General features: G+C 37.4%; 3 protein-coding genes across 4 annotated transcripts; 2 read left to right on the forward strand and 1 right to left on the reverse strand.

Moving 5' to 3' along the window:
• On the forward strand, positions 1-3,979 carry LOC113722914 (uncharacterized). The gene is made up of 4 exons (XM_027246147.2): positions 1-587; positions 1,272-1,547; positions 1,778-1,915; positions 2,276-3,979. The coding sequence occupies exons 1-4, from the start codon at positions 258-260 to the stop codon at positions 3,812-3,814; spliced, it is 2,283 nt and encodes a 760-aa protein (XP_027101948.2). The 5' UTR covers positions 1-257; the 3' UTR covers positions 3,815-3,979.
• Positions 3,980-4,537: 558 nt separating this feature from the next.
• On the reverse strand, positions 4,538-7,239 carry LOC113723092 (uncharacterized). The gene is made up of 8 exons (XM_072050240.1): positions 6,760-7,239; positions 6,402-6,575; positions 6,186-6,301; positions 5,820-5,911; positions 5,599-5,620; positions 5,449-5,517; positions 4,884-5,033; positions 4,538-4,812 (listed from the first exon to the last, which is right to left on the reverse strand). The coding sequence occupies exons 1-8, from the start codon at positions 7,106-7,108 to the stop codon at positions 4,732-4,734; spliced, it is 1,053 nt and encodes a 350-aa protein (XP_071906341.1). The 5' UTR covers positions 7,109-7,239; the 3' UTR covers positions 4,538-4,731.
• A 2,984-nt stretch (positions 7,240-10,223) lies between these two features.
• Positions 10,224-17,968, forward strand: LOC113722915 (sister chromatid cohesion 1 protein 2). Of its 2 annotated transcripts, none has more exons than XM_027246148.2 (13): positions 10,224-10,600; positions 13,087-13,357; positions 13,489-13,526; positions 13,600-13,634; positions 14,324-14,385; positions 14,477-14,997; positions 15,243-15,354; positions 16,108-16,244; positions 16,334-16,653; positions 16,995-17,031; positions 17,115-17,136; positions 17,276-17,408; positions 17,726-17,968. In XM_027246148.2, exons 1-13 carry the CDS (start codon positions 10,477-10,479, stop codon positions 17,837-17,839), a joined length of 1,926 nt encoding a protein of 641 aa, XP_027101949.2. In that variant the 5' UTR covers positions 10,224-10,476; the 3' UTR covers positions 17,840-17,968. The 2 variants fall into 2 exon arrangements, with proteins under 2 accessions (XP_027101949.2, XP_071906342.1); XM_072050241.1 differs by having other exon boundaries at positions 10,467-10,600; positions 13,091-13,357.
• Positions 17,969-18,236: the final 268 nt, after the last annotated feature.

An 18,236-nucleotide genomic window follows, 5' to 3' on the forward strand; every position in this document is an offset into this window, starting at 1 on the left:
AAATCTAGTCCCAATGAAAAGTAAACAGCCCCCTGGCGCCTGGCGCTCACTCCTTTCAATTTTATTCTGTTCATTTTAGTACTATACCACTAACCACTCCACTTTGTTTAGTAGTCGGCTCGCTGGAGAGAGAAACTAGCAGAGTACTGTAAGTAGCGAATAAACATTTAAGTAGGAGCACTACAGTACTGCTCCAGTGCTCAGACGAAGAGAGAGAGAGAGAGAGGCAAAGCCAGAGAGTAGGGTCTCCGGCGGAAATGACGGTGTTCGGTCACTCAGGTGGAGGTGGCGGTTTTCGAGGCGGAAGACAGGTTTTTCCAGTGGCTGACGAAGCACAGGTCTCGCAGAGACTCGTCCAAGCTTCGCTTGTTGACGATCTGAAATCCGCATTAGAATGCGTCTCTGATCCGTTGGTCGACGTCAACTACGTCGGCGCTGTCTGCCTCAAGCTTCGGAAGACGGAGGTTGTATTGGGCGAACAAGTCGCCAACCAGGTTCGAGTGGAGTTGGAGGAGCTCAGGACCGACGTTACCGCGTTGTTCGTCGCCGTTCACAATGGAAACGTTGCTCTCGTCAGAAAGCTACTGGTAAATTAATTTGCACACTATCACATAATATAGTACTACTACTACTCAGTTTTGTCTGTTCTACAAAATAAGTGCTCCTACGTGTAGTAATCGCATCAGGTTATTGCCCCTCACATTACTGCTTTATATAATAGATACGACTGCTTTATGTTCGTAATTCGTGGATGATCTCTGTTTTAGTTTAAAGTATTTGCCCTTACCTCCTTTCTCTGCTTCGTTATTGACTTTCAAATTTTGGTCGGTAATTTCATATCGCTTTCAATGTCAGTGCGTTTGAAATTTGAACGGTGGCGATGGTGCTTTATATCTTTACCTGTACGTCGCTTTTCCCGTTTTCTTTTTCGAATCACGAACCACATATACTCGCGGGATCATGTACTGCATTGCTACCCTATTCCACATTTCCGCCGTGTTGTTCAAATCGCGGTTATGGCACTTGAATTTACCCCTTTCAAGCTTCCAAAATATCATTCTTCATTCCTGTTTCCCCTTAAATTGTGGAATGCTCCTACAGGCTCACGTGTCCTGGCCAATCCTATGTTGTCATCTTAGGCCGGATTTTTTTTGGGGGGTGGCGGGTGGGTTTCGAACTTTGCAGTCAAAATGTATGACATGCCGCGCATGTTAAGGTTTCTGGCCTGGTATTTTCACACTGTACTCGTTGGCACTTTCCGTGAATCTCAGAGTGTTGGAGCTGATGTCAACCTGAGAGTTTTCAAAGGTTTTGCAACCACAGCTGCTGTGAGGGAGGGCAACCTCGAGATCTTGGAGATCTTACTCAAGGCTGGGGCATCTCAATCTGCTTGCGAGGAAGCTCTGTTAGAGGCCAGCTGTCATGGACACTCAAAGCTAGCAGAGCTGCTCATGGCGTCTGACTTGATTCGGCCCCATATAGCTGTACAAGCTCTTGTCACTGCCTGCTGCAGAGGATTCATGGATGTGATCAACTCTTTAATGAAGGTAAATCTATGCAGAACTGATTCTAAGTTTAATTGTGAATGGTGTCCTTAGTACATTAGATTAGAAATCAACTTTCAGAAACCATATTTACTTATTAGCCAAGTTAAATTATTGATACCATTGAATCAGTAAAATGTCCGATGAGAAGATCAGGAGCTCTAAGTTTCTCAGTTCACATTCAGGTTGTTTAATATGTAATTCTTTACGTATTTTCTGTTGCTCAATGGCAGTGTGGAGTAGATGTGAATGCAAGTAATCGTATGCTGCTCCAATCATGTAAACCATCCCTGTATACCAATGCGGACTGTACTGCACTTGTGGCTGCGATTGTTAGTAGACAGGTTTCTGCTGTCCGTCTTCTACTTGAGGTAAGAAACTTATGCTACATGTAGACAACTGCTGCTCAAGTTTACACAGTCGAGACAAGTGTCTAGTGTTTTTACCCCTATATGATTTATTTTCTTTATCTCGAATTCTGCCTTGTGTTTGAGGACCATCTCTTATTTTTAGTAAGCCGTGGGTGGCATATGTTGTATAGCCGCCTGATGCGATGACTGGAAAACAAACATTAGTGGGAACATATCGGTATTTTTCTTGGATTGTCATTGATAATACAGATGTCAAATATCACTTTCATTTGCCCACATCTACATTAGCAAATTTAAAATAAGTGAATTTGCTAATTGGTGAGCAATTTGTTTTCTGGCTCTTCCAAATTGGATAAAAAGGCTGGTGCTAGAACTGATTTCAAAGTACGACTAGGAGCATGGTCATGGGATATTGCCTCCGGAGAAGAATATCGTGTGGGTGCAGGACTAGCAGAGCCCTATCCTGTCATTTGGTGTGCAGTGGAGTATTTCGAAGTAAGTGGTGCTATTTTGCACATGCTACTTAAACATATCTCCCCAAGCACCACTCACTTTGGAAGGACTTTACTCCACCATGCCATCCTTTGTGGCAACACAGTGGCAGTCAAGATGCTTATGAAGTATGGAGCTCATGCAGAAGCCACCATAGAAACCACTAATAAAGCTGAGTTTCGTCCAATACACATTGCTGCACGCCTAGGACTCTCGACGGTTCTTCAATGCTTGATTGACTCAGGGTGTGATCTGAATTCAAAAACAAAAAATGGTGAGACGGCATTGATGATGTGTTCCAAATACAGGAGGGAAGAATGCCTTAAAGTATTGGTTAGAGCTGGTGCAGACATCGGACTGGTCAATTTAGCTGGTCAATCTGTGGTTACAGTTGCTAGGTCCAACCAATGGTATCTTACTTTTCAACAAGCAATCTTGGAAGTCATTCGGAAAGGCAAGATCCCCAAGTCAAGCAATATATCACTCTTTTCACTTTTAAATTTTGTAGCTCAGGCTGGAGATGTTCAAGCCTTGCAAGCTGTGATTGCTCAGGGGGGTATTAATCTTGACACTCGAGATGATAGAGGTTACTCAGCTCTTATGGTTACTGCCATGGAGGGTCATGTTGAAGCTTTTCAGCTGCTTTTATATGCTGGAGCTGATGTGAAGCTAAGCAACAAGCGTGGAGAGACTGCTATCCTGCTGTCTCAATTGAATCAAAACCGTGAACACTTTGAAAGGGTGATGTTAGAATTTGCCATTGAAAAGGGTAATTGCAATGCTGGAGAGTTTGATGCCTTGCACTTTGCAGCTCGACATGGCAACTCAGATGCAGTAAAGCTGTTGACAAATCGAGGTTACAATGTGAACACTCCCGATGTGAATGGCTACACACCACTCATGCTGGCAGCAAGGGAAGGCCATGCGCATGTTTGTGAACTCTTGATTTCCTGTGGAGCGGATAGTAATATCAGAAATGCAAAGGGTGAAACCGCACTTTCACTTGCAAGGAAGAGCGGAGGTCTGAAAAATAATGCTGAGAACTTGATACTGGATGACCTTGCTCTCAAGTTGGTATTAAGCGGCTCACATGTACTGAAGCACACCAAGGGAGGAAAAGGAGCACCACATATAAAATTTGTTAAAATGATCCGTGCTGCGGGAGTATTTCAATGGGGTAAGTCAAGCAGGCGCAATGTCATATGCCGTGAGGCAGTCTTGGGTCCAAGTTTAAGCTTTCAAACAATAAGGTGGAAGAAGGGAGATGGTGAAGCACATGGAATCTTTCGGGTGACTACAACAGAGAACAAAGAATACCACTTTATGTGCGAAGGTGGAGTTGAAATGGCAGAGCTGTGGGTGAGAGGAATAAATCTTGTGACAAGAGAGGCTAGTTTTTTTAAGTAGGGAGTTGACCATCCAAAAAATAGTCTGTTGCTGTATAGAAAGCTTTAGTCGCGGTACTTCATCTTGAAGTCCATTGGGTATTCCTTGCCATGTAAAGATACGATTGCTATAGTTGTTATCTGTAAAGCGATTTTGGAGGGAGTCAATCGAACGAAACTTCCATGACGTTGGGTACTTCTCGTACTGCTAGCAACCCCTTAACATAAAATGGCACCAAGCTTTCTAACAATGCCGTCAGTGTTTGATAAACATGGCTGATGGGATCAAGCTTTCTACAATGCCTTGGACCGTCTGATAACCCCTAAACACAAGTGAGGTAAACTGTAGCAGCGGAGGTAGAGACCGAGGGAAGAAGAAGACTCTTGAGACGGTCTTTTGGACGTGTGCAGCGGTATAATTTTATCAACGAGACAAATAAGGAAACTACGGCTTATGTATCGTGCAAGGTTTTCATTTTATTTTATTTTTTTGGGAGCAGCATCTTACGAGTTTCGGCCGGTTCAAGATTTATGTGGAGGCGTATTTAGCTTTACTCCGCATTTGAGAGTCGAGAACTACTTGATTTTCACTTTTCCTTTCCGGTTTAGTTAATTGATAAGTTGATTGTCAACATCTGAAACAACAAACAAACAAACAAGGTAATGTTCGATGTGTTTGGGTTCCATCTACAAAAACTAATCATGGCATGCATATCTGGTGGCACATAACACACTCCGAACCACATTACAACTGAGAATTGCTTTAAAAATAATTTTAAGGAGCACAAAAAAAACTCCAGAAAGCAGTACGTCATTTTTCATCATGTCGTATTTAGCGGTCAAATACACAACATGCACAGAAGTTGTGTGCACTAAACAAATTGACGCGCTTGACCTATTTTGTACCATAGATGAACAGAAAATGCAAAAAGCCACCCTTTAACCTCCAGTTATTTCCTTCTCCTTAGCCTTGCAGATATCCTCTGCCGACTTTATAAACTTTTTAGTCAAGTCCTCGATCTGTGGATGCAGAAAAAGTTAAACAGAATCATAAGGCTTTAAGAAATTGAGGTTTTCTGGACACAACTTACTTCTTTCTCCAACCGCTTTGCATCATCTTCAGAAAAACTTGGTCCAGCTTTATCTTTGTCCTTCTTTGACTCTGATGCTCCTTTATCCTTCCCCTTCTTTTTCGAGTCTGATATCTTTCTTGGCAGGGACTTCTTAATTGAGTCTAATGCCTGTATAAAAAAAAAAATTTGATGTTTATTAAATAAGCATCCCATAATTTGTGGATGACTACATATATAACCTTGTAATAGACAACACACATGAGCTGCAACGCCAAGGCCTATTTTTTCAACATACTTGAGGAGCATGCACCCAGACTGACTACCCATTTCCCCGGGTTTGGGTTTTCTTCAACCACGGGGTAAAACCCTTATTCCTGGCATGTTGAATTTTCACATCAATGGCAAATTATGTGTTTAACGTCTCAACTTTATAGTAGTTTTTGCATGTGTTAGACTTGTACGAGTCCTTTTCATTCCCCACCTCTTATAGCATTAAAGACTAAATAGTTCTTTAGTGCTCAATCAATCTACAGTAACTTTTGACAATTACGCAGAGGGAGATAAGTATGTTGACCAGTAGTACCTTCTGGCGGGCTCTTCTTATACTCTGCTTTACGTCTTCAGATGATTTAGCAACCACCTTACATACGGCCTGCATAAGGTAGGATTGATCATATTAAGACCAAAAATTATCAAAATAACCAAAAAGGAAAAGAGGACACATGAAACGCACCTGCATATGCTCCTTAGTCAATCTGCTTATTGCAATAAATAGAAGATGTTAATCAGATATTTATTGAGAAGACAGTATACAATATACTCTCTGTGTCGTGAGATAAAAATGAACTTTCACCTTCTTAAAGTAGTTGTCATATGGGAAGAGACTATTATGATCTAGATGAATTCTAGGAAAATAGCTTCATTGGTCAAGGGTGAAACAAACAGAATTCTTACGGAGGAATTGAAGCAATTAATCTTTGGTTGTCTGCTTTAGGATTTAAACCCAGTGGTGATGATACAATTGCTTTCTCCAACTCTTTCAAAGTCTGCAACAGATTGGCACCATACAAAAAGTTAAAACTTTTCGAGCCTGCACCTTGACAATATTACCTCAATCCTCAGACTTTGACCCTATAATGAAAGGAAATGCATGATTAAGTTCCCCGTTCCCCATTCCAGTCTAACATCAGAAAAGGTTCAGATACCACAACCCAAAAATAGTTACAGACCTATAAAAGCAAAAACGAAATAGGAAAAAATAGAGATGGCACATCACTAAACATGCTCTTATTTGAGTTAAGGCTGAAACTTAAGTATTACATTGGGGTCATAAGGAGTAACTGAAAGGGTTTTTGAATCGATCACTGAAACAACAGCCATCCTGTTAAGAGGCATCTTAACACCAGCAGTTTCAACAATAATATGGTCAAGCATCCCTGCAAATCCAATTGCAAATAACTAAACCTGTAAGTACCTTAGTAAATTTACTCGAAATATTTGTGTAATGAACGTTAGGAAATAACAGAATCCTTTTACCAGCGGATGCCCTTCCCGTTCGCAGTTTTAACAATTCCCGTGACAAGGAATCGATTGCAGCCTCCATCTGTGAGACAGCAGTAGCCTTGACCATAGGACCAATGTTTACGATTTGAGCTATGTTCCCTGCTTCCTTCTCCACCTCCTCGTCGTCATCATCATCGTCATCAAACTCTAAAATTTTACAGCAAGTCAAAAACAAAATTAGTACAGAAATCCAAGAACTTATAATCAAATTTCCATTATGAACAAAATTACACAAATGAAGATATTATCACTAAATGTATGCACATATGAGAGCTTTATAAGTTGCAGGTCTAAGTGGGTTTATAAGAGGAAAAAAGGATGAGAGAAATACTGGTTTGTCTCCTTCCTTTGGCATAACCTCTGCGAGTCTCTTGGAGGAAATTTAGAGCGGAAGAGCAAGGATTGACGGGAGAAGGCGGAGCCAAGCGGCTGAGATAGATGGAGAAAGTGGGCAAGTAGGAGTGGTGGCGAGACTGGATGGAGGTGGAAGTGGAGGTGCGAAGAAGGAGAGAGAGCGTGCGGTAGGATCTTAGAGCCCTCCGGACGAACGCCGACGACATGCCGGAACTTTTCCTAGGCTTCCAATTTAGGATCCTTCTGTTTAGGGTTTTACTAAAACCCTGGCAACTAGAATTTGGCTTTGATTTGCCACCTTCTCTACACTTCTCCTTCCCTCGCATTTCTTTCCATTTTCATTTTTTATTAAATTTTTAAAGAAAATCATCTTATATATGTCAAACTTTTTTGGGAGAATTAATTTTTGATTCTTTTAATAATTCACATATATGAAAATGGAGAAAATTATACTGACTTTTTATTTTCTTTTATTTTTCCTTTGATTTTTTAAATTCATTATATGGACTTTTGAGCTCTGTTTTTGTTTTCAAATTCTGATTCTCTTAATACGCAGTATGTATGTTGGAACTCCAATTAGCAATTACAGTACTAAATTTATTGTCAATTACAGTACTAGATTTTTTTGTGGCAATTTATGTATTAAAAAACATTTGTATTTGAATTTGCATTGATGTCTTCGGATTTGCGGCTACTTTATTGCTGTTAAATTCATACAAGGACACGCACAAAACCCAAACTAAGGGCCTATTTGGAAAGCAAGTTTTTTGTCTAGGTTTTCTTCTACTAATTTTTTAACAATTTTAGAGCTTATTTAGCAAATAAGTTTTTGGCCAAGTTTGTCTCATACCTTTTTTTAACAACTTTAACTAGTAATCTCAAAAACTTCTCAAAATATAATTATGGTAACCTAAAAAAAATTTTCAAAATTTTTAAAATACACATTTCAAAAAATACTCGAAAACACACAAAAAATTTTTCCTTCTTTTCCTTTCTTCTTGTTCCTCCCCTACCTTAACCCACCACCACCTTCGCCATCGACCAATACTAGCTAGCACCTCTTCCGACGCCAGCCACCACTTTCGGCGCAAACGATCTGGCCAGCAAAAGTATATTCTCTCTTCTTCTTTTTTTCCCTTCCTCCTCCATCCCTCTCTCTCTCCTCTTTCCTCCTCCCCTCCCCTCTCCCTCTCCCTCTCCCCATCTCCTATTTTCCCTCCCTCCTGCCCTCCTCCTATGCTACCAAATCTGGTAGGGGAAAGGGGCGAGAGCGGCGGGAGAAAGAGAAGAGAGGAGAGGAGGAAGATAATGAGGGAAGAGAAGGGAGGAGAGGAAGAGGGAGAGGAAGGGGAGAGAGGAAAAAGAAATAAACCTATCGTTGTTGCTGTTTGTGGTAGCTGTCGGCGTCGGAATTGTAAGGTAAGGGAGAAGAATATGAGATGAAAGAAAAGGAAAACGAAAGAAAGAAAGAAAGAAAATGGGAAAAAAATAAAAATAAAAAGTTTTACATCTTAAATATTTTTTTCCACAATTTTTACAGTAAATTATAGTAAAATTTTAATCAAACACCAAAAAACTCATTTATAGGTCTAAGTTGACAAAAATGTCTGCTAGTTGAACTATGATTTCTAATGTCATATTCTCATTTCTCCTTGTCACTTTGTTAGTTTAAAGGTCTCTTATGTAAAAAAAAAAAAAAAAAGATAATAATAATAAAAAAATAAAAAGCATATGTTTATACAATTAGGTTTTGATGGCACTATGCAAATAAAATAAAAAAGTCTTTATGTGTAGTTTAAATAGTGACTTAAAATTAGCCAATAATTCCTTTGAGGAATTTAGCTTATTCAAAATATATGTAGTTTGTACGTTTTGAATAAGTATGTCAATAGATAAAGTTTTATTCAAATGTAACTCAAACTTAACATACTTGGACAGGACTCGGGTCTAATTTCTCAAACCTACAATCTAGCTAAACCTAAATCCTATAAAAGAGTCATGAGTTTAGGTAGATTCCGATTTTCTATAATCTATGACAAAACATAAATTCAAATTAAATCCTACCCAAACCTATATATAGCTTTTCATTCGTGTGTGCAACTAAAAAAAAAATTGTGCCTTTTTTGAGTATATTTGAAATCAATTTCAATAGAATTAGTTTTATGTTCTATCAGTAAATATGTAGACAATTTACTAAAATAAAATGTATAAACAAATAAATATTTAGTCATAAGTCATAACCATAATTGGTAGTTGCTAATAAAATTTATATTTACCAAATAATGATAAGAAATACATATTAGAAGTTGGAAGTAGGTAATTATCAAAGATAGTTTAGAAAAAATATAAAGTGATACAAAAAGATGTACACCAATTCCCTCTCCCTTTATATATAGTAAGTGTATATATCAATAAATTATAAAATAACCTAACATTCTATGACCATTTGATCGAGTATAACAAGATTTGGTGACTCTTGTATTAATGGGTATGCTCTTAGTTTTAAAAAATTACCACGTCTTGAATATTAAATTTATCAATTGAAAACAAAAATTGGGTGGTATTTATGTTATTTTTGAACTCTATATATTTTTACTTTAATTCTTCAATGTATGTGCTTTAAAATATCCACAAATATCCATTAGATATCCAAATTCATGAGGGTTCGGAATTGAGTTTAATTTTTATACCTATAAGGGTCTGGATTTGGATTTGGGTATAGCTAACTTTAATAAGTTTGGATCTAGATCAAGATAAAAGGGATTCAGCCAAAACCCTACCCTATTGATATGTCTACTTTTGGATATCTAATTTAATCCTCGATGACATAAATAATATTTTAAGAATTTAAGCTGTATTCAAGTATTTAAAAAAAGAGTAAATCATATATATACTGACAGTATATACACTATCACCATTGGATTAATGACATGTGTGCAAAAGTTTAATTTCAAATTCAATAATAATTACTATCTACTTGTAAACTTATACAGTGTAACAATTACTATCACCATTGGGTTAATGACAGTGTATACGTTATCACCATTATATTTTTGTAAACTTAATTTATTTTTAACCATACTCACTGCTTGTAATTCCATCCAATAACAATTACTACCATGCAGTATTTAAAAGAGAAAGAAAATATACATTGTATTCTTATACAGTTACTTGTTTATTTTTAACCAACATGGAAATTACTTGATTATATTCTCATACACTTTCTTGTTTATTTTTAACCAACATGGAAATTTCTTGATTATAGGAGATTAGGCACCCCTTCCGAATATCAAGGTCATTACACTGTGACATCCGGACACCCGGGCCCTTCCCAAAAGAATAAAAAAAAAAAGGAAAATCAACTCAAAGTTTAAGGCCATTATTGTCATTATTGTGATTTTTAGTTTCAATGGTGCTGCTCCGCTAGTAGCCAAAAATTTATAAATTTTTTTAAAAAATGACAAATTTAGAGACTTCCATGGCACACCATCTGGCTCGACCGTTTCTTCTCCAACTCTGCCCTCTTTAAAAACTCTCACAAGCTCTCTCGCCATACTACACTGCACCCATTCTGCACTCTTCTTTTTTATATATATGGTTTAGCAAGTTTCACAGGCAATTTCTCTTCTTCTATCTGTACCTATGCACAGCACCCTCTTGGGCAAAAGCAAGGATAGGTAAGTACGAAAAGAACATGTTTAACTCACAATGTCTACTGTCAAAGAAGGGGCCTTTAGGCACCATATGGATTGCTGCTCATTGTCTTAAACGCCTCAAGAAGGACCAGGTTAAGCAGACTGACATTTCATCTTCCGTGGGTTAGTTTTCTTTGTCTCTGATTTTTTTAAAAAACCCCTGTACTTCTCGTTGTTACTTATTTTGGTGCCCTTTTGTTCTTTTTGTCCTTCTTTCGTGGAAAGATGTTAGAAAAAGAAACACAGGCTATTCTGATTTTGTCAAGGCATATCTTAACAATTTCGGGCTTTTATTTGCTTCCCTTTCCTTGAAGGAGGACGTTACTATTTTGTGCCACTCACTTTCTTTCTATGCCACTATTTGGTTTGCAACATGCTGACATGTGCTGCTAATTCTGGTCAAAGTGATTATTTTTGGGATTTTGCTTTTTTTGCTGCGAGATATGCGTTGCAATGGGGGCTAATTAGAGGGGGTGTTTGTAGAATCCATTTATTTATCTATTGAATGCTGGTGTTCCTTTTTATCTGTAAGGGTTTTTTGGGACAGTTCAGTGTTTTTGCTCTAGTACTTTTATCTGTAACCTAGGTTTTGAATTTTCTGCGTTTGCCTACCTTAAATTGAATAATGTTATATTGACATTTTTTTAGTACGATCTGGGGGATGAATTTTTGACGCTGGGGCAAGGAACATACCAACCCCTACCCAGTCTTTCAAAAATAGATACAAAGGCATTAAGTAGAGAAGAAGGAGAAAGGCTGAAGATTGAGAATGGAAGATGCAAATAAACGAATTGCTTTTTAATCATCTGAGTTATTTGTGCACTTGTTTTCAAGTCAGTTGTTCATGTAGCCTCTTACAACCATAAGTGATACGATGTTCCATTGATAGCAGATTGGTACATATTAAAACTTCTAAATGTAGGGTCCACCCCAAAAATGTAGCAAAACATGGCACCATTCTATCCAAAAACATCCATAACTGTGATTCACAATGTCTTAACACCTAGGGGAATATTGATCATCGGAGAGAGGGGAAGAAAATATTAACTATGGTACAAATTACTATATTGAGAAATATTTTGCTACATAGTTTAAAATGAAATATGGGTTTGAGGTGTTAGAATTTGAGGCCGTACGCATTTGTCAAACTGTAATCTTGATTGTGTATGTGGACATCTAGCAGGTAGGAGGGCTGAGAGTTTATAATTCTTCAAGCTCATTTTAGTTTGAGTTGCAATGTGTTCCGGTAGTTTCTGTCTGCAACGCTGTTAAATAGTGCTTAATGCAAATTTTTTGGCCATGGATCGGTGGTCTGTTTATCAGTCTGTTTCCGATCAGTATATCCAGGCTATGTTTAATCATGGTTCTTGCAATATTGCCCCTTTGTTTTTGCCAAATTTTAGTGATGGTACGATATAATTTCCACACTTCTTTTATCTATTTATCCTCAGATGCCACTCTTCATTTCAACTCTCATATCATGCTTTTTCATCCTCTACTGTTCTAAAAGCCATCAAACAATCCAATCCCATTGGTGGTTAGCAACTCATCTGCAAGTAAGAGAGTTGATTCTCTCTAGTCAAAAGAACATTTCTTTTCTGGTATTACTAGAAACTATGCTTTCTTGGAATTAAAAAAAAAAATTCTGTATGAATGAAGCAGTGCTAAGTTATGATCTTGTTCTTGATGGAGTCAAACGTGTATGAAACTTGCAAGGCATAACAGGATTTCCCTAAGTTTCTCCTTAGGTACTGCATGGTAAAATTTGATTTTAGTGGGATGTATTCAGTAGTTGGCATCAGAGGTTTCTCAGATCATTCATGATGCTATTGTCGTGGTAAAATTTGAATTTGGAGGGCAGTCAACTAGTGGTGGTTTCATGAAATTTGTTGTGGTGTATGATAAGGTTGATGGTTGTGCTTGTGTATTTGTCTATGTTTGTCAAAGTTGGAAGTCTCTCGCTCCTGATGTATTGAAGATTGTTTTAGCTACAATTTGCACTCCTTCTTGTGATTGATTTGAAATGGAAGCTAATCATAAAGGTAGCCCTTGACAAGAGGAAAAGTTCTCTGTTTTCGTATGTGTTCTCTAAACTAAAATTTAGAAACTGCCCAATTTGTGTTTCACTGTAATCATTGGCAATTCAAACATTTGTGCTGCAACGTAATCATTGACAATTCAAACATGGGTAAAACATGTAATGAAATGCAATGAAGGCCACACACCTCATTGCCTTGTTCAGACATATTTTTGGAAGGAAATACTAAAAGAAGTTGCTTGCACACAAGTTGTTGTATGTCTTTCTATCAACCCTTCTCTATGTAAAAGCTGGAAATTCTTCTGGTAATTTGTTCAAAAAACAGGATTTTGCACTTCTTTTTGTTAGCCGTGGTGCATATTCCACAAGCATATACTTTTTTATGTTTTACTTTTTGGATAAGTGGGAAAAGGAAAATGCAGAGAATGCAAATTAAACAAGTGCCTGGTTTCCTAGTAATTGGCTAGAAACAGTGAACGCAAACGAAGGTTTTTAGTTTGTACCAGTGATTGTCTTCTAGAGGTTGTTCTGATACATTTTGCTTTCATCAACTTATTCTTTTTGATATCAGATAGGATTCTGCACAATGAAGTCGAGGTGGTCGCTTATAGAATTTTAGCGTACCTTCTTTTGGGTGTTGTGAGAATATTCTCGAAGAAAGTTGACTTTCTGTTCCATGATTGTCATGATGTGATGAGAAACCTTAAAGACTTTGCTGGTGGAAGAAGTGCAGATGAATCTATAGAAGTTATGCGCACACCTTGTCTTTCTATTACTCTACCCGAAAGATTTGAACTTGATGCTTTTGATCTGGGAGTCTTGATAGATCAAGAAGTAAGCAGGTGAGCCGCAATTTAAAATTTTACCATTGTTGTCATTGTTTTTGAATTTTTTTTAGGTTAACGAATCTTGTATGTGAGTCTGTATCTATGAATCTTCACCAATTTTCTCAAGCATCCTCTGGTTTTTGCAGTGCTAATGTGAGAGCTTCTGAAGAACTCATGCTTCCAGGTATTAGTATGGTCATATGATGTGCATCTTATGGAACACATTGCTCTTTATGACTTGGTCCTTGTACTTGCAGATACAGTGAAGGTGGGAGAGCACTCAAATGACAAGGTAGACACTGCATTTTTTTCAAGTTTTTGGATCTTCCAGGTTATATTTTGCACTGCAGTATGGTTTTTAAGACCTAGATTGTGAAATTGAAAATGCATTTTTTTTACAGCCATCACATGTGTGCTTTCCTGTCCTACTATTTGTTGCTATGCATTATTAGTCTTTACAGGCTTTATATCAGCTTCCCTTGCTAAAAAATTTGTGAGAACTTAATTGCACTTGGAGTCGCAATTGCTTTTCTTTTCCATCATGCTGCCTTTTTGTCCTTTGATGGAACTACCACTTGAATATTTTGAGATCCTGAGAGTGTTTTAGCTTGACATGGCCTGATGAATGGCAGTGATGCCACTGTTAGCAGTTTGGGCTCATTTTAGATTTTGAAAATGTTTCTAGCTTGAGAATCGATGGCAGTCTGTTTAGAAAATCTCTTGTTAGGTTCATAATGGAAATCTTGCTTTTTACATATATTAGCTTTGCTCTGCCTTTTGGAATTAATAATTACTTGAGGAAAAGCAGACTGCAACTATTGAAATTCATTCTTAAATATTTAGGTTTAGTTGATTGATATCTTGCTTGGCAGCACATGAAACATAATTTTCATGGCATAAACAAGTAGTATGTTTGGCAGGTGCAAAGTCAGCCAGATTTCCATCATAAGTTTAAACTGAAAGCAACTATAACTTTTGCAGTTTTGTTGGAGTGCGGATAATTCCTTTGAAGCTTATTCCTCGATATATACTCCAGTCAAGGAGTAAGTATACCTAGCTTTTGAAACTTGGCTCCCACTGGATCTAAATATACAATTATCATGGCTCCACAATTCACGTAGCTCAATATGGCAGTGTATTTTCCGATCACTTGATGGACATTGATTTCAACATAACACCATTACATGATGTGCATGGCTTGAAATCAAGCTTGGAGAACCTTCATGGAGTTAGGTTCTCTCTTGAAGAGCGTCTGGAACCAATGATATTTCATGAAGCTGAAAAAGAGTCTGGTGTTGAAATGCCATCAAATGATGGGTGTCAAACTGATCTAGAGCAGATGGGCAACCATGATAAAGGGGCAATGGATGACATAGTTAAATCTTTTGGTGAGGAGGAAAGCAGGGACAAGCTCTGTGGAACCAAAAAAATAATCTCGAACTCTGATGATGGAGCAAAAGGGTGTCAAATTGATGAAGACCAGAAAAAGAATCTTGACAGTGGGATAAATGTTGTCGGACCAGAAAAATTTAATGATAAGCAAAATGTTGAACCTGAGGAAATGAAGTTTCCAGAAATGGCACCCTTAACTGATCAGATTACAACAAAGCATCCTGTGTCGATCACCATTGAATCCAAGTTTACTGGTGGCTCCGGTATTTTTATGACTTAACCTATTTCTTTTGTGCCCCTAATTACCTCTTTAATATTTTTGGGGAATAAATTTCTCTATCTGGTGTCCCTTATATAGGCATTTTTTGTGATGATTTGAGACTTACATTTGATGTCTAATCTACTAACCATATTACCAGTGGCTTCTTGTCTTGGTAGTTTAACTTATTTATTATGAGAAATTACTTTTACTAATGTCTGCTCTTCACAAATATTTGCTTCAAACCAGGTGATGTTGCACCAGAATTTATTGCTGTCCGTACCCCAGCTGCTAAGGAGTGTGCTCGGGTTGTGAGGAAGCGCAAATGTCTTTTTGATGATACTGTTGTTCTCTCTAATAAGTATGTTGTGAGGAATTGGCTATTTGTTGTTTTACTTGTAGATTGCACATGCTTGGAGTGGTTTGATATTATGTGTATTTTCTAGGGGATATGATGTTTTATTGCTAATTGTGTCTGTAACTTAGAAACTTTTTGTCTTTGATAACCACTTTATTTATCATATACATTAACTATAGTTCTCGTTTCTTCTTTGGTTCCTTTTTAGTTTTTCTTTAGTTTTTGTAAGGTATTTATATGACTCTCTGGAGTTTGCTGTTGGCTTCACATGTGACGCTGCCACATAACCTAATATCTTCTATTTCAGCGTCATTTTCTCTTTAAATATCTTCACTTGGGACGTTCCTCTTTAAAGGATTCCTTGTTTGGATTTGAAAGAATGTTGTCAGGTTTATTCATCATATTCGTGGGAAGTTGGTTTGAGCAAGGTTTTTGGTTTCATAATCATAAAGATGGTTCGTACACTATGGTGTTTTCCTGAAAAACCTTTCTCCAACTTTTCATATAAATCAGTCAAACTTTTGTTGTCCTTGGGAACTGAAGGAAATTTAACCTGTCTTGTAATGATGAATTACTTCTTTGATGTAAACATTCTAGAAGGTTCTAGTTGTTGTTTCCAAATCATATCTAATGTGGTTTCTGTTTATATTTTTGGCTTTATACTCCAACACATGACATCTTAATGAGAACATTGAATCCTTCCATATGCTGTTTATAGAAGAAGTTTGTTGAGTCACATGCTCTTTTATCTTGCAGAGTAGTCAAGCATTCAATTGATGATTCAAGCGACGTTGTCTGTAAAAGAAGGAAAGCACCTCATACCTCTTATCATGCCTGGAGAGCTCACAAAATATCCAATCTCCCTCAGAGTTTCTTGGAGCCTTTAATTCCCTGTGAGTTCACTTGTTTAATGATTTTCGAGATTATATAAAACTTCATCATCTATGCTGTGGATGTGATACTGAAATGATTATTTTGACAGGGAATTTAGCAGTATTTAGATCTCTTGTCCAGCACAAAAGATTCGCTACCAGAGAGCTTGCAGAAAACGCAGAAATACATGTGAATGAAGTAATAGATGAAGTTCCTATAAATCAAGTACTTGCTGAATCTCCTGTTAAAGATAGATCTGCAGAACAAACTCCAATAGCTCCTGCAACACCTGTTACCTCATTGAGATTGCAAGAGGTCCGAGGAGCCAATGGACGTGACATATTAGAACCTGCAAGCTCATTTGAAAGCATGGAGAAGTATATGACTCGGAAAGAGGATCAAGATTTGGATGCCAGTTTGATGGATGAGGTGAAAAAAGCTTATCTTTAGCAGTAGTTACTTCTGCAGAATACCTGCATAAAGTTTAACTAAGAGAGAAAACAGCTTATAAATATGTTTATCAAAGGGGTTAAAATGGAGATATATATATATTTTTTTGTCTCAAATAGATCTTTAGTTCAGACATGTACTTGAAAAGGTCTGATAACTTGTCTCTGAGGATGAAGATGTCTTTGTTAGAGGCTAGTTTTCATTTACACTCCATTCTGAATCTTGTTTTTTAGTTTTTTTTTTTTTTTTTTGTCATCCATGTTATTTTGCTTTGCCGCACATATGACGGTTAATTTTTTGAAACTCGTTTGTTCGACCAGGAGATAAATTCAAGCGCAGGAGATACCCCTGGGAAAAGTAAGTGTCATACACAGGTTCCTTTGTGTTTGTTGAATTTTTAGCTTGAAGGGTTCTAATACATGGCATATTCATCACTGCAGATGAATGTTCTGTAAGAACTAGGTATGTTGGATGAGAGAGTGAAAAATACTCTCTCTCTCTCTCTCTCTCTCTCTGCCTGTTAATGTGAATTTGGCAAGAGCCATTGTTTTTTTTTTTTTTCCCTTTAATAATTTTATTCTGTTATATTTATGGTCTCCAGAAAAGTTGGAAGGTACTTGTATGAGAAATTCCAATATCAGAGGAGGCAAAAAGGTGAGATGCGCATAAACTTAACGCAGGTGTTGAAAGGAAGGTCCAGGAAAGAAAGTGCAAGGCTCTTCTATGAAATTCTGGTATCGTGTTCCTTCCCTGCATGCATGTTTATTATAGTTGGTATTCAACATTTCAAGTTAACAAACTTCCTGTTTCATTTTTGCTTTGTACTGGTATTCATATGCCATGGGCTGGGAGGGATAATGGCTTGTTTGGCATTTGGATTAGAAGTTGGAATGAATGAAGTAAAATAAAAAAAAACAGCGGTTGAAGTGGAATGTAAATAAATCCAACCACACGATTTGTCATTATTACCAGAAGCTTTCAATTTCAAGAAGCTTTGTCATTATTACTCTGATTCCCAAGTTCCTAGAACACTTTGATTCGGAATTTGCAGGTTTTAAAAACGGGAGATTACATAGATGCGAGGCAGGAGATTCCTTTTGGTGACATCCTCGTACTGGAGGCTCCTGAGTTGAAGAATACCGTTGATTCGGATGCCGTCAGCTGAGGAGCTTGGCTCCACAGCATACTTGTGCTTATTTAGGGTTATGCTGTAAAATATATAATTTTATATACTCAAACAAACTGATTCACAGTGATTAAAAAAAAAAAAAAATTTTATCTATGTTTTTGGTGACTTGCATGCTAGTAGTATTTTCCTTTGTCCTGAAACCTCCTAATGTTTTTCAAGGAAAAAAAAAAAAAACCTCCTAATGAATTGACGAGAGTTCTTCAGACGTAGCAAATAGAAACCCAAATCCATCACCCAATTCGGTTAAAAAAAATAGAATAATTGCTGAAGGCCGGCTAGTTTAGCAAAGTGAAATTCTCACAAATACCCACAGGTGATTTGTTTCTCATCTGGAGATGGCTCTGGAATTTACTTATAATTCAGAGGGAATTTT

Source organism: Coffea arabica, chromosome 5c (assembly GCF_036785885.1).
Source record: "Coffea arabica cultivar ET-39 chromosome 5c, Coffea Arabica ET-39 HiFi, whole genome shotgun sequence".
NCBI classification, from domain to species: domain Eukaryota; kingdom Viridiplantae; phylum Streptophyta; class Magnoliopsida; order Gentianales; family Rubiaceae; genus Coffea; species Coffea arabica.